The sequence below is a fragment of the Mustela putorius genome, unplaced genomic scaffold, assembly GCF_011764305.1.
Source record: "Mustela putorius furo isolate JIRA1106 unplaced genomic scaffold, ASM1176430v1.1 tig00537248_pilon_pilon_pilon, whole genome shotgun sequence".
Classification (NCBI taxonomy): Eukaryota; Metazoa; Chordata; class Mammalia; order Carnivora; family Mustelidae; genus Mustela; species Mustela putorius.
This window is the reverse complement of record NW_025422387.1, coordinates 3,448,917-3,473,288: the sequence shown is the minus strand read 5'-3', so window position 1 is coordinate 3,473,288 and position 24,372 is coordinate 3,448,917. Positions and strand designations below refer to the sequence as shown.

Here is a 24,372-nt window from a genome sequence, read left to right as displayed (position 1 = left end):
ACTTTCAGGCTTTAAAATAAAAATGTTTAATGTGGAATCTCAACTCCCTTTTGGTCTCTGAATCCTTTTACACTTAAAAATGTGTTACTAAGGACCCCAAAGAGCTTTTTGTTCGTGTGGTTTAGAGGCATTGACATTTGCCATAAATAGAAATGAAAACCAAAATTTTTCAAAAATATTCAACTAATTTATTTAAAAAGGATAAAGACATTATGGGTTAACACAGATGACATTTTTATGAAAAACAGCTATTGTCTTAAAAAAGAAACCCCCTAAAAACGTGTAGTGGGAGGAGTGGCAATGTTTACATTTTCACAAGTGTTCTTCATAATGAGGCTTAAGTTGAAGGCATCTCCTTCTGTATTCAGAGACTCTTTGAGTTTGTTGTTTTGGTTGAAGTAGCTTGAAGACATCTGGCCTCGCACAGATAACATGGTTGGAAATGGGATTTTGGTAGCTTTTTCAGATAATTGTAGTTCATTTGTGTACAACACTAAAACTCGACAAGTGGTCGGTTTGTAAAGATTAGTTGCAACATCATCGGAAACCATTATCAGTGAACTTTTTGTACTCTAATAGAGTAAAACCTATTGGTCTCTCTTGGACTTTGAACAGATGTTTTACCTGTGATGATTTTATTAACTAACACATTGGTCATTTGGAAAATACTGATTCACTGAGTTACACGGATCTTGCAAATGTTCACACATTTCATTATATGTAATATAAAAAAAAATCACATTTTTTAGGATCACTGTTAGTCTTGATGGAAAAGTCTTCAAATATTGGAAAGCTATAGAGTTCATGGTGGCAGACACACAGGTCCTAAAATCCCATTTTTCACTTGAAAATTTGGATTTGACTGCTGGCAACGTACCGTCAGTGGTTTCCTATACCCAAAATGTGGGCCCAACATCTCAGTCTGCATAACCAGTTTGTCAGTCATTCTTTCAAGTAGAAAATGACGTTTTGTCAAGAAAAAAGGCTAGTTGAGGTTGCACCTCAGTTATGTAAGTGCTCTTCCCTTTTCCTTAGGCAGCCATTGTACTTTGCTAGGCAACCTGCTGTCTTCCCCATTTTAAACACGACATGGTAAATAGAAGTTTAAAAAATATGTGTATATGTATTTAATATAAGCATAATAAATGGGTCTAGATTTAATAAAGTTAATATTTTTATTATTTTTATTGCTTTTTCAAGGGTATTTTTAAGTGAAGCTTTTATTTTTTTCTTAATCTGAGTTCACAGAGATGAAGGCTGAAGACCGCGAGCAGTGTTTGATCTTTCTTGTCTTAGGGTTTCACGTGAGGAGCCAAGGAGTCTGTAGTGTTACCAACACATGCTTTCACATCCTTAGCGCAGATCTAAAGCCAGTGAAAAAAACCCGTGTCTTTGTATTATTCTGAAAATCATTTTGATGTTGTTTTGTAAGGGTTTTGGAACCCTTATGAGCCTTCAGACAAAATTTTAAGAACTGTTGGTCTAGGATAATAACTGGAAAGGACTGAGATGACTTTTTCTAAGAGGCTGGGCAGATTGTTCCATATCCCATGCTCACAAGTTAGTGTTTTTGCTTTTTGTTTTTGCAGGGGACTCATGGCTTTTGGCCTGATTTCAGCCTGTTGATGTCTTCTTGTTTGTAAGGATTTGAATGCCTTTAAGGGAGAGAAGCCAGGATGGGCCAGTAGGCCCTGATGTCTCAAAGTGGACAGCTGCCCACATTTTTACTACCTGCCTGATGCCCGAAAGTGTTTGCCCTCGTGCCCTGCTGGAGTGCAGTATTCAGATGAACTGGGCCAGGTGTTAGGCTCTTAGCATGTTGTATGAAGAGCCTCAGACCTGGTGTGAGTAAGATGTGAAGGGTGACGTAAACAATTTAGAGCATGCTTTAAAAATTTCTGGGTGGGAGGAAGGAGAGGGCAGGGATAGAGAAAAAGGAAGAAGGAAAGAGGTGGCTACCGCAGCACACCCAGCGTATTCTGAGCTAGGAAATTGGGTAAAAGAGGAATCTTTAGGGAAAAGAATTTGTCATTCTGTAGCCAATATTTATCTTCATAGCATTTTCCCCATCTCAGGGTTTAAATAAAACCTGAAGCCATTGACCAGGACACTCACCTGGATTACTTATTCTTCAACAACACTTGGCTGTGTCCTGTGAGATGAGCATAGCGCTATATGCTCGTGACCTGGTGGTGAGCAAAATGGATTCAGTTCTGCCTTCATGGAGCCCATGTCTAGACGGACATTAATCAACAGAGATGATTACTACAGATTGTGAGAAGCATGACCCTAGGTCAGGGGGTGCTGAGCTCATGTAGTTAGGAACTGTTTGAACAGGGAGCATAACTAGGGAGACGAATCTGTTATGCTGAAGGCGGCGAAGACAATGGGCTGTTTGCAGATCCAGTGATCTAAGTAGGTAGGTCTGCAGACCTGTTTCACAGACAGGAAGCTGGTGCTCTGGTAGTTTGGGAAAGGGTCTGGGACCACACTGATGGTGATAGGAATACGATTTGGGCAGTGATCTGCGGGCCCACTGTGTATTTAACCACCACATAATACTGTCAGGCCCTGTCCTCTTGGGGAGAGTTAGAAGTCAAGTAGGGTCTTTTTATTTTCTTACAGTTTACAAACAACATTTTCACATTGAGTATGAGATCTTGTCCAAGCACTTGCAAAGAACTACATTGATCCTCTGGGTCACTGCTTCATAAGCTTCACTGTGTGCTCGAGTCTCAGGTTAGAGTCCCCTGGGGATCCTGCTAAAGTGCAGTTTTTGAGTAATAAGTCTGGGTTGGGACCTGAGGTTCTGCATTTCTGACCAGTTCCCAGGCTGATAATGCTGGTCTATGGATCCCTTTTTGAAATCAAGTTTCCAGAGCCAAGTTTCCTTTTCCACAGGCAGTTACTTTAGGATGCAAATGTTGATCCCAGTCTCTTGAAGCTTTGGAGAGGGAGAACTGAGGTGGGTGCAGATTGGTGGTGGCTATTTAGAGCTCTTTGTCAGTTAGGGTTAATTGTTACCAGCAGAGAAGGGCTCTGGCTAAATTAAGGTAAGAAGGGATTATAGTATTGAAGGCCAGACGAAGAGCCTGGTAGCCCAGAGGGTCATGGTAGTAGGAATTGCTTGAACATCTGTCCTGGGCACCATCCCTGGGTCACGTGGAAGCTCCGTTCTTTACTCCTCAGGGCACTAGGAGAGAAAGTCTGGGGCAAGCTCAGGTCTGGTCCTTGTACCTAGACTGCTGAATAGTGTTGGGGAGTCCTGAGGAGTGGGCTTTCACAGGGGGAGGGTGGAGCACCCAGATTTAATGACCCTCAGTGCTACTTAGGAGGGCGAGGTAGCTCTAGCAGGAAGCGACAGTACAGTTGGAAAGGGAGTGGCGGCTGGGAGGTGATTACGTGACTCTGTGCAGTGTGAGTTCCTGAAGCCGCCAGCAGTTAGCCGCGCACACTCCCTGTGTTTAGCAGGCAGGCAGATGGAGGAAAGAAAAAAGACAGTATTTACCGAGCCTTGACTTGTGCATTGTCTTATTTCATTTTTGTGATGACCCTAAGCGATAGAAGTAGAAGTATTATTTCTCTTTTTATTTGAGGAAATTGAGTTTTAGACTTAGATAACTTGCTCAATTTGGGAAAGCTACAAAGTGTGTATTTTGTAATACAACAGAAGTTGGCAGGAATTTCTGCTTCTTGGGGTAAAAGGTAGCTTTAAGTGAGCTGAGCATTTTAAGGGGAGGGTTGAGGTTGGGGAGAACCTCTTGTGGATGCAGAGTGCTGGGGTGCTTGGGGAATCAAGGTCTTGGAGGTAGAATGCTCTTAGGACAAATTGCTGGGTTGATGGTAGGTTTTCATGGTTTGACGTATGTAGAGGAAGAGTGGAGTCTTTTTTCCTTTTAAAGTATTTTCTGGTAATGAGGCCTTGTGGATGAGACGGGAACTCTTGTACTCTGGACCCGCTAGAGGGTACCTAGTATTTGGCTTCTCTCCTGGGTGATTCTTTGACATAGTTTATGGTGAGCTAGGGAGATGTTGAGAGCATCATTGCTGTGGGAAGGGAAGTGGCGTGGCCAAGTGAATGGGAGTCTTGCATGCACATACTGTGGGGCACCCCAGACGATTCCATTCCGTGACTCGTGGTCAGGCTTTGTCTTGGTTGTACAGGGATGGGCCATGTTCCCTCACTGGCCAGGCACTGCGGAGAGGCTCCTGTGACTTGTTGGCCACAGCAGAAGCTGTGCTTCAACTATAAAGTCTTCCCTGACTGAATTTTATCTTCTTTCCAGATGGAACATTCTTTTCCATTCCTACCCACTTCCCTTTGATTTGAGACTTTAAAATTTTATTCTAAGAAAGTATTCTTTCCCATCATACACAAAACCGTAATTTGGTAGTGCTAAGAATGGCTTAAAGCTCTTCTCAAGGCCCCGGAGCTCACAGTAGATACAGGCTATGTTCTTCTCAGGCTGGTCTGCTATGAAACCTATGCTCACTCTCCTTTACCATGTTGCCCACTGCGGGGGAGGGTGTGGATGTGTACACACACACATGTACGTGTGAAACTTTTGGTGAGAGGTGAAACCTATTCTCACTCTCCTTTACCATGTTGCCTACCGGGGTGTGTGTGTGTGTGTGTGTGTGTGTGTGTGTGTGTTGTCTACACGCATAAACGTACGTGTGAAACTTTTGGTGAGAGGTGAAAACCAAATGTACCATTTATAGATGAAAGTTGAAAAAAAGAGGGAACTGGTGGAAAGGATTTTTCTGTGAAATGTAATCTCTTGAGTAAAAGAATGTGAATGAAATATATACCTCGTATTCTTCTAAAGTGAGCAAAGGTGAAATGACTCCAGGTTTTTAGCCGAGTGAAAAGGGTTTGGATCAGTGTGAAAGAAGCCTGCCCCGTTCAACATCCCAAAAGAATAAACAAAGACCCATTGTGTGTCTGTCGGGCCTGACAGAGATCAGTGGAGGGAAAGATGTTACTGAAAGGATTCCTCGTCCTTGTGTTAATATCCGTGAGCTAGAGGTTTCCTAGGCTGTAGCTTCCTGTGGCGGTGACAGAGTGCCACAAACTGGGCGGCTTAAACCAGCAGAGATGTATTCTATTCTGGAAGCCAGAAGTCTGACATCAGAGTGTCAGCAGGGTATCAGCAGGGCTGTACTCCCTTTGAAGGCTCTAGGGGAGAATCCTCTGCCTCTTCTAGCTTCTGGTGATTCTCAGCAATCCTCTGCTTGGCTTGTAGACACGTCTCTCCAATCTCTGCCTCTGTCTCCATACTGCTTTCTAACCCCTGTGTGTGTCTGTCTGAATTTCTTCTTCCTTTCTATTATAATGGCACCAGTCGTTGGACTCAGGGCCCACCCCAATCCAATATGACCTCATCTTAAGTAATTACATCTGCAAAGACCCTATTTCCAAATAAGGCCACACCCTGAGTTTTGAGGTGAACATTAATTTTTGGGAGACCTTATTCAGCCTAGTACACTTTCTTCTGCAGAGTTCTGGTTAACCCATCCTGACATTGACAAGTTCATGCTAGAATGAATGTCAGCATTTGGTGTTGTCATTAGGAGGTAGGGATTCGGCTGTTGATTTTTGATTGGACTCCAGTGGAAGGGAGACTCACAGACAGTGTGGATTTCTAAGGGAAAAGACATGTTGAGTGCAGTGATAACTTCTAAGTTAAATCTTTGCACGGTTTTTAGAAACCACATTGGAAGAGAGTATTCCCTGTTCCAGAAACTGAACTAGCATTTCCAGGAGGAGTACTAATGCCAGACTCACCTCCTAGTAGAAATGCATCTGCACACCAGTCCACTCAGAAGCTAATGTCCTCGTGGAACTTGGTGTTCCAACCTCCACTGGGCCCTTTACCATGCTTCACCCCTCATCTGTGCCTGAATTCCATCCTTCCCTCCCTCTTCGGAACCCTGGCGGTCTCACGCCTTCCTGCTTTTCTTCCTTCCTTCCTTCCTTCCTTCCAAAAGATTTTATTTATTTTACAGAAAGTGAGAGAGAGATCGCACAACCAGGAGGAGCAGCAGGGAGAGGCAGAGGGAGAAGCAGGCTCCCTACTGATCAGAGAGCCTGATGCGGGGCTCGATCCCAGGATCATGACCTGAGCCAAAGGCAGATGCTTAACTGACTAAGCCACCTAGGTGCCCCTGCCTCCCTGTTTTTCTTAAGATGGAGTTCTGCTTTATAGGAAGGACCACTACTGCACAGGTGTCTTGCAACTGTAACAGTTATGTTTTCTCAAGAATAAGTCCTAAAAAAAAGTCCTTAGCACTTAAAGTGTTCCTGTTGCTTGAAGGACCCTGTTGTTGTGTGACTCCTGCTTTTGCCCTGCCTTCTGCCTTCTTTGTGTGGAGCTTTCACTTGCTAGTGTTTGTCATCCTGACTGTCTCCAGACACCTGCCATTCCCTCGGCTGGATCTTCTGCCTTCCTCCTTTTTGTGACTAACTCAATGTGTCCTCTGGATTTCAGTTTAGAAGGAGAGTCTGTGGGACACCTGGGTGGCTCAGTGGGTTAAAGCCTCTGCCTTTGGCTCAGGTCATGATCTCAGGGTCCTGGGATCGAGCCCTGCAGTAGACTCTCTGCTCAGCAGGGAGCCTGCTTCCTTCTCTCTCTGCCTGCCTCTCTGCCTACTTGTGATCTCTCTCTCTCTGTCAAGTAAATAAATAAAATCTTTAAAAAAAAAAATGATGTAGAGTTTATTAGAGGTCTTGTCGTACTGAGACTAGTTAGGATGCCCCTTGTTCAGGCATCTGTGTCCACGGGTGTGAGCCTCTGTGACAGCACAGGTCATGTGATGCTGGACCTGTCAGGTTCCCCTCCTAGACTGTAAACCATATGAATGCAGAAGCCGTGACTGTTTTGTTCATCATAGGATTCTTTAGAGCTTAGCCCAGTGCCCGACAAATACTGGGAACTCAGTAAATTGACTGTCTATAGAACCTGTGCCTATATACATGCGTGCTCTGACCCCACCGAAGAGTTCAGCATCTGGGACAGAAACACTTTTCTTGTAAGCCTGCTTCCAGGTGGAGACTCACTGCCACAGCAGACACTAAACATGGCCTGAGCCAACGTTTGGTAGGTGAACTGGGAACAAAAGGTTGTTCTCAAATACTTCCTGGTAATTAAGGTGCCTAGAAGTTGATTTGGATCCTTACATTTCACAGTCCCTAGTCTAGTGTGTCACCGTCTGAGCTAGTGCTGACTGTCTGGGCTGGAGAGCCTTCTCCAGACCCCCGATGTACTTGCCAGCGGCACACGTGTCAGGAAGATTCATCCCATGGCCACTCCAGCCCACTGCAGTTGGTGGTGGTGATTTTTGGGTGAGTGTGGAGGCATAGACATACTTTCTTTCCTGTTCTTCTTTTTTTTTTTTTTAAATTTTATGTATTCATTTGACAGAGATCACAAGTAGGCGGAGAGGCAGGCAGAAAGGGGGGAAGCAGGCCCCCCACTGAACAGAGAGCCCCATGCAGGGCTCCATCCCAGAACCCTGGGATCATGACCTGAGCCGAGGGCGAGGCTTTAACCCACTGAGCCACCCAGGTGCCACTCTTTCCTGTTCTTCTTTTGTGTTTATCCTTCCTAGAAAGTGTGTCCTTGTCCCTTTGAGGAAAAAAACTGTTACCTGTACGTTCTGACATCTAGTTCTGGAGGGGAAGTTCATTTGCTCTCTACTGAAATAGATGTAACCCACAAAGGAAAGGGTCTGCTACTACAGAGTGGGATTATTTGTCCTTCATGCTTTATAGAAAGTCTTGCAGGCCTAAAATTTTAGAAGGACCAGTAATACTTTCTAAGTTTCTTATAGTCTGAGTAGTTGTATTTTCTCAGAAACAAGAGGTCATTTTCGCTTGACGAAGTAATTGTGTAGTTATTTTCAAATGACTAGATTTCCTGAGCCAGCAGTCTGAATTTCAGAGAATACATTCAAGATGAAAAAAGAACAACTCATTTGATGTCCAGAGAGAAATGGTGTAGGGGCGCAGGGTGAGCAGGATCACGGGCACTTCTTCCCCTGGAAAAGGAGACGAAAGCACTGAAACTGGGCAGTGTGTGTGCGTTTGAGTTTTGGTGGTGGGAGAGGAGGGAGTGCTCTGATGCGCTCTGTCTTCTCCCTGAGGAGTGGCGAGCTGGGGCATGGGGGCCGGCTGCTGGCAGTGGGGGCAGAGGTGGAGTCAGAGCAGGCTGAAAGTGGGAAAGGTTACGGGCATTCCAGCAGCCCTCAAGGCTCAGTTGAAGTTGTTGACATGAAAACCTGGGAAGGTTTATGATTTTCCCTGTCAGCAAACCAAGGCCGAAATTTCTATTGGACTAGGTGATGATTTCTTTCAGGCAGACAGCCGCTTTGTCTTCTGATCATTCCCATTTGGCTAAAATCCAGTCCTGCAGACACTCATCCATCTGTGTTCCTCACACAGCACCTGGGTGACAAGTCATGACCACTTCGCGTGTTTCTCTGGTCACTCCACTCTCCCACCCTTCACACAACCATTTGGGGCCCTCTCTGTGCCCCCAAGCAGTCAAGCACCCACTCTCCCTCTCCTGCCGACGGCCTTGCTTCCTGCTCACTGAGCACCTTCCTGTGCTCTCCCACCATGCGCCAACCCCTCCGCCACAGTGGAGGGCTGGCCTTCCTCCTCATGGGCGCACTCTTAATTCTCCACGGGCCCTTGCCAGGATTTCTTTTCTCCCATACTTCGCCTTTCCCTTTCAGGGGAATTCTTCCCATTTCTATTTCTTCCCTGAAGTTTTCCCAGCAGCGTAACTACAGTCACGAGCTGCAGGGTACAGCATGATGAAGGTTCACAGCTCTGAAGTCAACAGACTTGGGTAAACCAGCACTCCGCTTATGGAGCCACGTGGCCTGGACCCCCGAACCCCCTGTGCTCCTCTCCAGTCATAACTCCTGCCCTCTCTGTTCCTAAGACTGTAGACTAAACTGCCTGTTTTGAACTCTGCGAGTGGAATCGTGCAGGATGTTCTCTTAATGTTGGAGGGGCCTCTTTATTCCTCACCTGGCATTTCCTCCCGAGTTTCCAAACTCCCGCTTCAGTTAATCCTCTACATGTTAATGACTCTCAGATTTGCATCTTATCAAGTGCGGACATCTGCTCTTGGATATAACAGATGTCTGGAATTGGAGTCCTGTTCTTCGTCTCTAAACCAAGGTCTTTCCTAGTGTTTCCTGTCTTGATGAATGGCCCCACCTCCACCATGTTATTCAGGCTGAGAGCTTAGGGGTCATCCTTGGCATTTCATCTTCCCTTACCTGTTGGGTTCAGTCCACTAATCTGACCGATTTTTCTTTGCTAAATGTGCCTTAAAATCATCCACTTCTTTTTTATCTCTTGATCAGGTTACCACCCTTCCCTGTCCTAGGCTACTGAGGTAATCTCTAGCATACTCACCCCCAAGCACTCCTGCTTCCCACTCACCTGTCAACTCTACTTTAGCTACAGTTTTCTATTTAAAAACACAAGTGTGGGGACGCCTGGGTGGCTCAGTCAGTTAAGCATCTGCCTTCAGCTCAGGTCATGGTCACAGAGTCCTGGGATAGAACCCTGTGTCAGGCTCCCTGCTCAGCGGGGAGTCCACTTTTCCCTCTGCTCTTCACCCCCTTTTTTTTTTTTTAAATTTTATTTATTTATTTGACAGAGAGAGATCACAAGTAGACAGGCAGGCAGAGAGAGAGAGAGAGGGAAGCAGGCTCCCTGCTGAGCAGAGAGCCCGATGTGGGGCTTGATCCCAGGACCCTGAGATCATGACCTGAGCCGAAGGCAGCGGCTTAACCCACTGAGCCACCCAGGCGCCCTTCTTCATCCCTTTCTTGCTCTCTCTTTCTCAAATAAAGTATTTTTTAAAAATTAAAACACAAGTGTGATATTCCCATTTAGAAATGTACAAAAACTGGGACGCCTGGGTGGCTCAGTTGGTTAAGCAGCTGCCTTCGGCTCAGGTCATGATCCCAGCGTCCTGGGATCGAGTCCCACATCGGGCTCCTTGCTCAGCAGGGAGCCTGCTTCTCCCTCTGCCTCTGCCTGCCATTCTGTCTGCCTGTGCTTGCTCTCTCCCCCTCTCTCTCTCTGATAAATAAATAAAATTAAAAAAAAAAAAAAAGAAATGTACAAAAACTAATCACTTCAGTGCCTTTGCATTGCAGTTAGAACAAAGATAAGACCTGTGACTTCTGTGTCATCTTCCCCATTCTCCCCACGCCCTGTGTCCCTTCTGGGCGCTTTGTCCCTTCTCATACAGGCCTTAATCCCTCCCACAGTCTGTTGTGGTCAGCTGTCTCCTGTCGAGCTGAGCTCCCGGCTCTTGCTGCTTTGGGGTGGTCTCCCCTACCCTCCTGACGAGGGCTGCTTCGTAGCAAGCACTTAGCATAGCTTGGGTTTTACATTTCTTGTGGATGTCTTTGATGATGTCTGCCTCCCTGCTAGAGATGGTAACTTCCACACAGGAAGGGACTAAGTGTTCGTGCTCGCTGCCCAGGGCGCACACACTCGATAAACATTTGTTGCTTGGTGCCCTGTGGAACACAGAGAGATGAAAGAGGCTCAGATGTTCAGTAAATTCGCTGTTCTCTGAGCTCCTGCTGGTTGGGTGCTGGCACTCAAGAGGCAGGGAGAGGAAGACAACAAACGAGGAAATGCATCCTTAAATGCACACACTGACTCAGACGGCTGTTGGAGAGGGACTGGGGAGAAACCCCGGCAGAGCGCTGTGCTGAGAGAGCCCGCAGGGCAGGAGGTGAGTCAGTCTGCCGTGGTTGATGGAGCGCCGCCCCCTGAGACGCCCCGACTGCTGAGAAGACGCCAGCTCCAGAGCATCAGGGAGACGCGTGGGCAGGGGAGCGTTTGAAGCGCTGAGGGGGAACAGGCTTGGTGAGTTTGGAGACTGGAAATGGGACCAGTGAGGTGGTGTGCGGTGTGCAAGAGGGTGTAGGGGTGAGATTGGGTGTCCCCCGTGTGCCCTGGCCAGAGGAGCACGTACTTGAAAGAGCAGTGGAGGGTTGAAGCAGGGGTGTGGCCTGGTTTCATTCTTTCTAAACGGTTGGGCTGACGACTTGTGGAGGCGCAGGAGTGAAGCTAAGACATGGCCGACTAAGCAGCTATGGACTTGGTCTGAGCTCGGCCGCTGTGGCTGCCGTGGCCGCAGAGACAAGGCCAGGCAATGGACAGAAGTCATGGAGGAAGGCAGATGCGGGGCAGAGGAAGTGAGGTGGCTTCCTGCGTGGATGCTTCTGGGATGGAGTGAGGGAGGAGCCGGCTGCAGGCTTGGGTTTGGGGTGCTGTTGGTGATGTGGTCCTGGGCTGGAGGTGGAACTTGGGAGCCGGCCTCAGGATGGCGTCTTAGGCCGTGTGACTGGGTGAGGTTACTTGAAGAGCGGTTATAGACTCGGGAAGAAGGGGATCTCACAGTGGTGCCCTGTAGTACCCCAGTATTTTAGAAGTCCAGCCGAGGAGGAGGAGGAGGAGTGTCCAGTAACGGAAACAAGGAGTGGCTAGTAGGGGGCAGGACAGCTGGCGAGGGCCCACGGTGCAAGCCGCGGAGAGTGTGTCATATGGTCCCATCGAGTAGATGAGGCCAGTGTCCACCGGATTTGGCGATACGGAGCTCACAGCGGACTGGGTAAGAGTGGTTTTCAGGGGAGGGCAGAGGCAGAGACCTGACCAAGAGAATGTGAAGCGTGTGAAGCTCCTAAGAAGTTCTGCTGTGAAGGAGAGCGGGTATTTCGGCTGGTAGGTGGGGTGGGGCTGTAGGATCCAAAGAAGTTTGCTTCAGAAAGGGGGTCTAGAAATACGTCTGTGTGGGAATGAACCAGTAGGAAGGACAAGATGGTTGCTGGCAAAGAGAATGATTGCAGGATTTAATTTGAAGAGGCCTCAGGAAGAGCTGACTGCGCACAAGGGGAAGGGCTGGCCTGTGAGGCTCAGGGCGCTTGTCTGCAGGGAGGAGGTGGGGGGCTGGCAGGGAGCCGAGGTGCCGAGGCGGCCGGTGCCGATTGCCTGCGGGAGGCCGAGGACACTGCCGTCAGGGTGCTTCTGTTTTCTCAGTTACTGTGGCAGGTTTTCAGCCCCAAGAGAGGGAGGTGGATGAGACACGGGAGATTTGAGGAGAAAGGAGAGTACCAGGGACATTGCTCTTAGGACTGCAAAGCAGCAACTGGAAATACTGGGAAGTGTGAAATGGAGACTTCCAGAGGAGTGTGTGGAGGCCTGGTGCCCAGGAGGTTGGAGCTTTGTCATCATGGATCCAGTAAAGCCGGGCATCCTTCAGCTGCTTCGGTGTCTGCGTGGGCAGGTGGAGAACTGATTGAAGAAGGTCAGGGGGTTATTAAAATGGTGTGACAGGGAGAAGGCGACAGGGAGTTCACAGTGAATGCGGGAGAGGAGCTCTCACTGAGATGGAAAGATTCGTGCTTGGGAGTCTGCGGTGAAGGGTCGCTGGAGGCGTGGCTGGCGGGGGACGAAGCACCAGGTGGTCAGAGAGTGGGTGGTTGGGACGGATTTAGGAGATGGTGGTGCCATTACTGGTGATGACAGAGCTGAGGTACGGCGTTCGCATGGTGATGGAAGAGGAGCGTGACCTGTGAGAGGGTGCGGCCGCGAAGTCTGCACCAGGAAAGGAAGTGGGAGGGAAAGGCAGGGTCCGATTAGTGCGACAGAAAACCGTTTAAAGCGGACTGGAGGTCTTCTGGGAACAAAGGAAAGATGCTGTCAGATTAGCAGAGTCACAAAGCTGGAGGGACAGGCTGTTGTGGTCAAGTGATCGGGTTTCCCTAGAGACAGGTCAGCCTTTCCTATGTTGGCCTGCCAGCGTCGTCCTTGTCTGTGTGCAGTGCTGTGTGCGGCCAGCGCGGGCTAGCGGTGTCCCTGCCGAGAGAGTTGAGGTCGCTCTGCGATCAGGAATGCTGGTGTGTCTCTCTCTCATGACTTCCCATCTTCATTACAGGGATCTCATGGCAAAGGCTTACTGGTTTTATTTTTGTTAGAGAAATTTCTTAATAAACTCAAAAGTAGAGGAAATAACAAAATGTACCCTTCACCCAGGTTTAAATCCATCACCTGCTGTGCTTGCTTCTTGTGCTCCTTTACCTCTTTGTGGATGTGAAGAGCCGGTCTTAGTACCTGAGTGAGTTTTTATGGGCAACTACAGGTCCATATTGGGTGTCAGCATCTTAGTGATAAACATGAGTGCTTTGCGGCCAGCATTTCAGTAAAGAAGAAGATCCATGATACGGGTATCTGTCCTTGGGTTTTCAGAGCACGCTCCTTCCCCCTTTCGACTGGTTGGTAGCATAGAAAACATTTTATTTTATTTTATTTTGGTGATAGACTTGTGCATCTACATTATCCTGGTTATTTAAAAAGGAAACATGCAAAATTGTGTTAGGTGATACACTTGCCTCATGTTCTAAGACTCGGTAGAAATACACTTTTCAGTCTTCCGTTCCTCTGGCCGAACTTCACTCACACAGCGGCTGCCCTGCATCTTTTAGTCCCCAGCCTTTCGAAGGCAGCCCTGTCCTGTACCCACACCAGACCTCCTCCCTCACCAGTCCCCACCTCTCCTCTGTTGTCAGCGCTAACAAGACGTGGTCCTCAGTCTCCCTGGCTCTGGTCTGGGGTCTGCTGGCAAGCCCTTCTGCAAGCTTATGTCCTCACAGGCCTGACTGGGAGGTTTTAGTGGCTCTGCAGCAATTTGCTCTTCTTTGTCACCAGTGCCGGTTCCAGGCGTGTGTGCCTTTGTAGTTCCCGTGTCCCAGTCCGCCTCATTCAGAATAGCACCATGTGGTGTTGTGCGGCACCTGGCTTCACAGGTGTTTGCAGAGTCTGATGTTGAGCTTTTGGCTGCTTATTCTGGTAGGAGTTTACGTGGAGTTTTCTCTCCAGCTCAGTCAGGGTGATTAGTCTTGATTTTATGTCTAGCCAGCGCAGAATATGGTCCAAGTTTCCTGACCTCCCCACTCTGTGGTTGAACAGCTGGCATTCCTCTGATGCCTTCCGCCATCTTGGCATCCCTGTGGGATGCTTTCTGTCCATGTGGTGCACTCAGTGTCGTCATCTCTAACACCTGCCCTGTGGGGACTGGGTCCTTCTACTCTGAGTTCCCGGTTTGCAACCATAGGATTGTTTTAACGAAATTCACGAAAAACTAGTGGACTCTTTTTTTCCCAGGCAAAATAGTATTTTTGGTCAGCGGTGTAAAAGAGAGTAAAAAAAAAAAAAAAAGGTGTACGTAAGAAGTATGTTTAAATCTCTTTCAAAATCCACATCCACTCCTCCCAGCACAGCATGGGCTCCCTCAGGGCTGACGGACTGTTACCTGTATTCCGCATCAGACTTGGGCTGAAGTTTGGGAAGAAAACTTGTGTCCTCACTGTCTTTCCTCTTGCCGTTTGCCCCCTGCAGCTATGACTAGAGGGTCCCTTCCCCCACAAGCATTTATGCCTACAAGGAGAATTAGGGCCAGGCAGGGGCCGTGTGTGTGACCCACAGCCTCAGGCTGCGGTTCCGTGTGAGCGTTGCCTCCCGGGCTAGGCTGGGGAGCCCTTGCCCTGAGTGGCCCTCACAGGGCGACCGCTCTGTCCTCTCAGCCATGAATCCTGCACCTCCACCTCCAGATGGCCCTTCCCAGCACCAGCGCCAGTGCCCAGAGTGTCCGCGCCCTCAGGACCATTTCTGTGTATTTAGGGCGCATTTCTTAACTTCCTCGCCTCTCAGCGTCAGGTGTTTATTTGCCGATCCCTCACTTTTCAGCTGTAGTGAGAGGCCAGTGCTGGTTTGGGAATCCCTTCACGTGACAGTGTTCAGCTGAGGCAGAGATTCCAGTGGACAGAAGGAAGGTCCTTTTTCACGGAAGTTGGGGATTTCGTGGGCTGAATTGAAGCAGTTTCTCTCTCAGTTCTCAGCAGACTCTAACTTCCTATTGGAGGAAGTTCCTCCCGGCTGTAGACTGAACCTCCCGACTGCTGGCCCACTCCTGACTCTCATGTGGGGAGACTGAGTGTTGCCCTGGGTAGTGTCCGGAGACCTCAGGGCAACGCTCCTTCCTCCTGAGGTCAGATGGGTGGTCCCACAGTCCTACAGGCCGTCCCCTTCAAAGCTCTTATGGGATGTTGGATATGGGACATGTTTTGAGTGGGAGAATCTTGGGAATGTGCTTCTGGGATCTGTAGGATTTTGTAGCCCATGCCTGCTCCCTTGCTTGCCAGTCTCCTTTATGCGTGTGGGGCCATGGGGCAGGTGATGTTTAGGAACGTTTGCGGCGGCGGTTCTTTTTACTGTTGTTTGTCCTCTTGTTCTTTGGGTGATCATGTGGAGAATTGGCTGGAGTTTCTCTTGCTTTATCTTTTCTTTTTCCTGCAGAACGTAGCTTACCCCAACCCCACCATGGGGTAAGACTTACAGGTATATTTGAGCCTTTTTGCTTGGAAGGAATAGTGACTGATAACCTCGAGGGAAACTCTGGTGGGAGTTCATGTAGGAATTCATGTCTCTTGAGCTTTGGGGTGGAGTTTTTGCCCTCTGAACAGAGTCATTCTCTCCTGAGGCCGGGCTGGATGGGCGCCCTGACCCCCACTGCTTCATTTCCAAGTGAGTGAGGAGAGCCATGCAGTGTCTGAGTTGGCTGGTGAGGGAGGGAGGGTGGACTGCAGCACTGCGCCTTTGTCCTCCGCTTGTCCCTGTCCTGAAGCCATGGACTCCTCTCTCCCCAGGGACATCTGCGATGCTGTGCACATTCTTATGTGCTCAGGGTTGGTTGGAAAAGTCAGCCATTTGGGAAATCATATTTCTTTAGTTCAGTTTCATGTCTGTACAGTGTACCTGGTTCTGGGATTGGTTTGTGTTTGCAAGGGGAGCGGGAAAGGAATGTCTTAGCATTAACTGATTTTTTTTTTCCTTTGGTTCTAAAAAACTTCAGTTAAACACACAGAGATACAACATCGTATTGATCGTGTATCCATCATTACGTGTCCATTACCTGGCTCCAGTAGTGACAGTGTTTTTGCCACATTTGCTTTACTGTCTTTTTTTTTTTTTTCCCCTAAAGCATTTGAAGACCCGTCTTGGATGCATCTCATGCACTTCATTCCTGCAAACTTCATTATACATCTCTGAGAACACCGACATTTGTTTACCCAACTCCAGTGGTGGTCACACACCTAAAACAGTTGGCTGTATTTCTTGCACAGTGTGATAACCCCATCCCTAATCCTGTTTCTCACTTGTCTCCTTGCAGCTGATTTATTGGAATCAGATTTCAAAGAGGGTCCTCCTGTTACATTTGATTGTTAGGTAGCTCTCCCCCGTGACTCCCCATTTCCAGGCCATTTACTTGTTGAAACAACAGGCAGCTATCCTGTGGACTGCCTCACGCTTTGATAGTTTCCTACTTGCTTCCTGACATTTTTTCTATTCCTACTTGTTCCTTTAAATAAAAATGATGTCTAGAGTCTTGGTTAGGCTCTGGTTCAATCTTTTGGCAAGAATATTTCAGAGTGAGGCTGTGTGTTTCCTATTACATCATACTGAGGGGCCACAGGTCTAGTTGCTCCGCTTTTGAGTTATGCTAAGATTGGTGAGTGGGTTTAGATGACAGCAGCCTGGTCCTCGCAATGTGAAGTTCTCAGTGGTCAGATAGATGGTCAGATGTTTTGTTGGGGTTACACATTTATTAGCTGGGTTGTCGCATTACCTCAAAAGATCGTTCAGAGAAGGGCCCCTGGGTGGCCCAGTCTTTTAAGCCTCTGACTCTTGATTTTGGATCAGGCCACGATCTCAGGGTTGTAAGACTGAACCCTGCACTGGGCTCTTCACTCAGCGGGGTGTCTGCTTGAGATTCTCTCCTTCCCTCTGCCCTTCCCCACCATGCCGTCTAAGTTGGTGGCCTAGTTTTATTCGGTGCCTTGAATCTCTGTCTCTGTCTGCCCCTTTCTTTGTCTCTCTGCTCCACTCTGCCCCCTTTCCTCACCCCTGAAATCATTGTGAACTCCGGAGGTTTTGTATATTTAATTTGTTTCAGTAGATTGTGTTCATTATTCCTTTTGATGCTCAGTTGTCCTATTTTTGGCCAGTGGGAGTCTCTTCATAAATTGGCATTGGTGTTCCTTTGGAATGACTCTCTTGCTTTCTGGAATAATGAGATGTCCCAGGCTCATTTTGTAAAATGCTGCTCTGGCCTTGAAATCAGCTGCTCCTTCAAGGAACCCTGTGTCTTTTGGTGGAGAAGGGTATTTAAGGGAAGGGTATTTTGCTATTGGTTGTTATTGCTTCTAGGTCTTTTTGGTGGATAGAGCTAAAAAAGACATAAATCCAAACTGACAAATCAAATTTTATGTTGGATTATTTTTTCCTTAACTTTGATTTTATGTTTGTATTTGGTTTATCTTACATTGAACCTTGGTTCCTAACAACATTAACAAAATTACTTGTTTGCTTAATCTTTCTAAACACACTAGTGTTGTTACAACTAACAATTAAACTATTGAGAGAAGTTTGATTTCTTTGCAACTTAAAAAAAAAAAAAGATTTTATTTATTTATCTGAGAGAGCAAGAGAGCACAAGCAGGGTACGTGCTGAGCAGGGAGCCCGATGTGGGGCTTGATTCCAGGACCCTAAGATCATGACCTGAGCCAAAGGTAGATAGATGCTTAACTGATTGAGCCACCCAGGCGCTCCTCTTTGCAGCTCTTTTTGGTCAACAGAATATGTCCCACTAAATATGTACACTCAGTATGTGGTACACAGAAGCCCTTTTTGGATGTTAGCAACTTGAAAATTAAGGTTCATTCTCTTCATTTGTTTTAAAAGTTTGGGTGTCATTTTCCTTTTTTTGATTTAATTTTATTTTTGAAATAAATACACACACACACACACACACACTCCCAAAGCCAAAACTACCTACCAAGGTACATTTGGAAGAGTTTTACTTCATGTTTGCTCCTTCATCTCCCATACATAATTGCTTCCATTTGGTTTTGTGTTATCCTCTGTGTTAATTTGTGCATGTTATGTGAAAAATACATACAATCACATTCCCATCCCTGCTTTGCACAAAAGTTACCATAGTATATACGCTATATGCTGTTCTTTGTCTTGCTCTGTTTGCCAAACAGTATGTCTGGGGTCTCCATTTCAGTGCATAGTGTTCTTCCTTGTTCCTTTTTTTTTTTTTTTTTTTTTGAGCAGCTAAGCAGCATTTTATTGTGAGGGAGTACTAGAGCTGATTGGACCAGTCCCCTGTGGATGGGCCTTAGGTTGTCTGCAGTTTTGCTGTGACAAGTACTGCCCCAGTGAATAATCTAGGACATCAGTCACTTTCAGTGTATCTTGGGATGGATCTCTAGTAGTGTAGTTACAGAGCAGAGGATAAATGCGTATGTAATTTTTCCAGCCACTGACTATATTTTTGCTGAAATTTGGATATCCAGTTCAATTTCATAATCCTAACACTTCCATTTAAAAGCAGTCCAGTTTATTTTGCCACTTTAATGTTGAAGAGATCTCATTTGCCCATTACCCTGTCTTTGTCTGAAATATACTACTGAGAGTGTTACTTTAAGAAGATCCATTGATTTCATTTAATAAATTAATTAGTTGCAGTATCAGTTGCTGATTATAGAATACAGGAGTTGAAAAGATTTCTAAAACATAGTCCTAAGCCTCACAAGAGTTCAAATAGAATATTTTGGGATTTATTTTATTTCCTGATTATTCTATTTGTTGTGTATTTTGTCCCCCGTTGGTTGTCAGAAGACTGGTAATAAGGCAATGGGAAGTGTGCCTCTGTACCCAAATGAAGTGGGGTATGTCTGTTGGAGGAGAGAGGTTGTCATAAAAGTCTCCAGAGATGTACTCTACAAATATTAATTGAACACTTTGCCTTCGCTGGAATGTAACAGCGAGCAGCACACAGAGTTCCTTCATCATGGCATTTACATCTAGTACAGGAGATGTATCAGAAACCAAGGAACAATAAGATAATTACAAGTTCTGTGTACTTTGAAGGAATCAAACAAGAGATTAAAATAGTCTCAGCCAGGGACCCTCCTCAGGTAAGGGAGGGGGCAGCTGACACAGCAAACCACATGCCAGGTGGGGGAGGAAGTATTTCAGGCACTAGCTTGGGGTGTTGAGAACTGAAACAGAAGGCGCAGCAAGCTGTGGGGGAGAGTGGAGGCAAGGTCATGCAGGGACTTGGGTTTTCACTGAAGGGTTTGTATTTTATTTTAAGTGTATCAGGAAATCATTGAGGACAATTAAGCAGAGAGTGACATTCAGTACCAATATGTCATAGATTTACTCTTTCTGTAGATCAGAAGGCTAATCAAATGGGATGTTTTAGTTCTAAAGCAAATAGTGTCCCTTCTGTAGTTCAAAGTGGAGGTAGTTTTCCTTCTTGCTCCTTTATTCAGGACAGCATCAGGTCTTAGGATTGCTTTTCTTTTTTCAGTAATATTCCCTTGATGTTGTTTAGACGATTACAGTAAGTGGTTGTAAGTGGATTATATACTTGGACTATGAACAGGAGCATGATATCTACAAATTCTCTTCTTCAGACCTGCAAATCCAAGAGATACATCTCTCTGGAAGATAAGAGAGCTTCTTCCCCAAGATCAAAAAAGGTCTGTATTGCTGCTGTCACAGTTTTATGAAATTAATTATGGAGCCAATAGCAATTTTTGGAAAAAGAGGCATTTTCAATATATTATGTTTCTGTTACAGGAGACTGGAGTGAGACTCGTGTAGGGAATCCCCAGAAGGAAGGATTGGCACACCTGGAACCCGAGGAGCTTGCTTCCTGGAAAGGCTCCTGTCTGATGTGTAGGAGGCAGAATGTCCTACTGACTCTTCAAGGGGAGGCTACACAGGATCGAGACCCTCCACCACAGGCGACACTGTGCATTCCTTTTTCTAGAAGTGGGAAGTACGAGATTATTCTACAAGAGGAAGATTCCAGGGGCTTAAAAACACAGAGGTTTGCACCTTGGGAGCCCCTTGGAATGTTGACAACTCAGGATCTAAAGGAAAATTCTGTGTTAATGAGTTACAGAATTCATGTGGAAGTAAATGTCACTTTATGATCAATAATAATACTGAGTGAGGAGCACTATGCAGGAAGAAATCTTCCATAGAAAGACAGGCAGGGAGAAGCTTAGGCCAACCTTAGACCTACTTAATAGAGCAAGCCTGAGATAAACTGCCAGAATGGCCAAATAAGAGACTCTATGAGATAGCAATTCTGTAACTATAGTAGTCATACAGAAATTTTTTCCTCTAAATCACGATACCAAATAGGAAAAATGATCTACAAGTGCCCCATGTGTAGGGAATTTTTCTCTGAGAGAGCAGATCTTTTTATGCATCAGAAAATTCACACTGCTGAGAAGCCCCATAAATGTGACAAGTGTGACAAGGGTTTCTTTCATATATCAGAACTTCATATTCATTGGAGAGACCACACAGGAGAGAAGGTCTATAAATGTGATGATTGTGGTAAGGATTTTAGTACTACAACAAAACTTAACAGACATAAGAAAATCCACACCGTGGAGAAGCCCTATAAGTGCTATGAGTGTGGAAAAGCCTTCAATTGGAGCTCACATCTTCAAATTCACATGAGAGTTCATACAGGTGAGAAACCCTATGTCTGTAGTGAGTGTGGAAGGGGCTTTAGTAATAGTTCAAACCTCTGCATGCATCAGAGAGTCCACACCGGAGAGAAACCCTTTAAATGTGAAGAGTGTGGGAAGGCCTTCAGGCATACTTCTAGCCTCTGCATGCATCAGAGAGTTCACACAGGAGAGAAACCCTATAAATGTTATGAGTGTGGGAAGGCCTTCAGCCAGAGCTCGAGCCTCTGCATCCATCAGAGAGTGCACACTGGGGAGAAACCCTATAGATGTTGTGGGTGTGGGAAGGCCTTCAGCCAGAGCTCAAGCCTCTGCATCCACCAGAGAGTGCACACTGGGGAGAAACCTTTTAAATGTGATGAGTGTGGGAAGGCCTTCAGTCAGAGCACCAGCCTCTGCATCCACCAGAGAGTGCACACAAAGGAGAGAAACCATCTCAAAATATCAGTTATATAGAGCATTTTGCTAAGAGTTAAAAATCTTAAAACCCATAAGTGCCACTAGGAAGGAAACCCTGTAAATACCTACATTGATCCAAGAAATTTTTACAGCAAGCCCCAGCAGGACATTGTTTTTGAAGAGGCATATGTGAGATTTGCTTTGTTTTGTTTTGTTTTTTTTGGGTTTTTTTTTTGTTTTTGTTTTTGTTTTTGTTTTGATTCATGCCAAGTATGTTCCACAACTTGACTTTGAATCTGGAATCCCTCTGAGTGTCTGCCCAAGATGGGCCATGAGGTCCCAGTCATGGGTATGTGTTTCCTGGGATTTGGGCTTGATGCCTCAGTAGTGGGAAATATGACACAGGAAACCATGATCATTGCCTAGCCTCCTGAGTCACCTTCTGTCTACACTTTACCTAACAGTTACCCCAGACATCCCCCTTTCAGGAGCTCATGCCCTTCCTTCCCTCAATTCAGGCATACTGGTTAATGCATTTGAAAACACCTCTCACAAAGACAGTGTGCTGGTATTTCTGAGGTTATCCTTCGGTTCAGCCCCTACATATCGTTCCATAGATCCCATCACTTCTGAGCCCGCTTTACCCGTATGTCCTCACAGTACCCGTAAATATCCATCCCTTCCTAGATGGCATTAAATTTCACTTTAGATTTTAGGTGACTCATAATTTCCATTCACTTGGCCCATCAGAGAAATCACTGGCAGACATACATGCCCTTGAACTTTTCATGAACTTTTTAAAAAACATGTCGCGGTTTCTGCTAATCACTGTGTCTCTATGTTAGACTTAATTTTCTAGTGGCTACATCACATATTTTTAACTTGAATTTTTTGGAAATAGCTGAATGTAAATAGGGAGGAAGAAGCAAGCAAGCAAAGTTAGAACTCTCTCCATCCAGAATTGCCCTCTTGGGCTCCTTTTGTAGCATGTGGAGCTCCTTATTAACTAGGGGAGACCATAGGAGAAGTGGCTGTTGGGAGGAGTCACTAATAATATTTAGTCTCTGTTTCTGTAATTTTGGGCAATAATGTGTAGGAGTCATACCTTCATTGAGGATCAGGTATTCCTTCGTTTTTAGGCATGAATGTCTATGTCACTCTCTCCTTTCCTTTCCTTCATTCATTCAACAAGTATTTATTGAACACCTCCTATGTGCCAGGCACTGTGCTAGGTGCTAGGAATACCACTGAGTAAGACAGACAAGGGCCCTACTCTCATGGAGTTTACTTCTGGTGGAGGAGACAGATGATACGCAAGTAAGAAAATACATAATGTAGTTTGAGATAGTGATTAAGTGCTATGAAGAAAATAAATTAGGGTGATGATTTAGAGTGGGGGTGGGGTGGGGGTGGGGCATCATTAGACAGCGGTCAGGGAAGGCCTTTCTGAGGGGGGCACTGGAATGGAGCGCGCAAGGCTGGGGGCACCAGCTGGCTGGCCCTGCTGCCATGTTTGCGGTGCGGAAGGCGGCCAGGCACTGGGGCGGAGTTAGCAGCGGGGAGGGGAGAGATACTGAGTTGCTCAGTATCCCAACTTTTATAGGCCCTTTTTTCTTGTCTTCTTTTCTTTTCTTTCGTTCTTTTTTTTTTTTTTTTCCTTTCTTTTTGTGGCTAGATTGATATTAAAAACTCATGTGGAAGAACTCAAGGAATGTTTAGAAGACCAAAAGTCCCCAATGATGAGAACAAAAAGCAACTAATTTTTAACTTTCTCTTCTCATTCCTGTTTCCATTGATTCCCACATGTAGTCCTTATGCTCAGGAAGTCTTGGGAGAAGTTAAGCATCTTTGAAGCTCTGAAATGGGTGAATAGGTTTGTGGTGTCTGTCAACTGTCTTAAGAGGTTGGAATGAATTACCCGAAATAGTCATCGAAATACTGAAACAAAGCTTGATTTTCTCTTCATATTTGAATTAATTTCTTCTGTTTGACTGGAAGGGGTTTTTGTGTAACTAAAACCTTAAGGCATAAAGGAGATTTGAAAGGAGCACATAATTTAGTGGGTGGGCCATATAACTAGAGATGGGGTTCGGGGATCATTGCGTCCCTCTCTGGGTTTTCATCGAGATAGCTCTGTTCACAGCCTTTGGGAAGTCCCTTCTCCTGCGTGTTCTCCTTGCCCAGGAGAGGGCCAGCCTAGTTCCTGGGTAAAGCCCCTTCCAGGCCTAACGCCCTCGACTACGATTTACTGTAGTGTCTTACCCTCGTCCATGTCACGGTAGCCTGCGGCGTTAGAGAGCCGCCTAGACTTTTAGTTGGTAGAGAGACAGCTGAAATATCATCAGTAGGATTTTAGTTTTAGGAAAAATCGGTTTGATTTCTAGCTTTATTACTATTAGGTGTGTGAGCTTGGGCAGATTGCCTAATCGTTGAGTCTAGTTTTCTCACGAAATGAGGATATTAGGCTAAATGATTTCCGAGTTTCCAGCTAGTCCTAGAGTTCTATATTTCTACATAGTTGAATTATTTTATCATGCTGTTGCTGGGGAATATGACTAACACTTTTGAAGCTACTAATTTTATGTCGAGCTTTAAGGTCCATAATTGTTATCTTTGGAAAATATTATTTGACCTACAGTATGTCCAAATCAATTTAATAAAATCACTTTATAACAGGGTTCTGTGCTTGACTGTAGTTGTGTGAATTCAGGGGTCATTGTGTATGTGGGGGGGGGGTGACTTGTGTATTATGCCTATGTGGGTGACCATATAATTTACTTTTCAAACCAGGCATTTGAGTAAAGGGGTGCTGTTAATGAGGCCCACAGGCCTAAGCCGGGACTGTCCCAGCAAACCGAGTTGTGAGGACACCCTGGTCCAAGGATCACAACCCAAGCAAGTAAGAAATGACTACATTGCATCAGGAATAACTCAAAGAGGAGTTGGAAGGTCTGTGGCAAACTTGAGGTGTGAGTTACTGAGCGGACGGCCCCTACTTGGCTGTAGCTATTTATTTCTGTGCTAGAATATAGGCCAAAAGCTCCCACATACTCTGCTCTTTTAAGAGAAAACCAGCAAGCTGGATTTGTATATAAAATTTAGTGATTGTGGAATGTTGATAAGTTCACGTTCCCTGTGACCCATCTTGGTCATTGCTGTCACCTGCCTTGGGCCCACAAGCTTTCATTTCATTTTGCAGAGTCCTGCTCTAGCCCCTGATGAGCGGCCCGTTCCTGGTCCGGTGTAACCTACCCCTTGGGGAAGCTGCGGCGGCCCCTGTTTCATGCCACAGGCTTTGACGCTGGTTC

At 46.1% G+C, this 24,372-nt stretch overlaps 1 protein-coding gene across 9 annotated transcripts in view; it reads left to right on the top strand.

Moving 5' to 3' along the window:
- Nucleotides 1–23,741, top strand: part of ZNF664 (zinc finger protein 664) — a 45,296-nt gene extending 21,555 nt beyond the window's left edge. For 4 of the 9 annotated variants that reach the window (XM_045073676.1, XM_045073677.1, XM_004753083.3 and 1 more), the window contains 2 exons: nucleotides 19,592–19,657; nucleotides 19,758–23,741. In XM_045073676.1, coding sequence (XP_044929611.1) covers nucleotides 20,336–21,121 — 786 coding nt within the window. In that variant the 5' untranslated portion in view covers nucleotides 19,592–19,657; nucleotides 19,758–20,335 and the 3' untranslated portion in view covers nucleotides 21,122–23,741. Of the gene's footprint in view, nucleotides 1–7,207; nucleotides 7,346–10,569; nucleotides 10,776–19,591; nucleotides 19,658–19,757 lie in introns of those variants that run through there. The other 5 variants (XR_006604785.1, XR_006604784.1, XR_006604786.1 and 2 more) reach the window with 3 other exon arrangements.
- The last annotated feature ends 631 nt before the right edge of the window (nucleotides 23,742–24,372 follow it).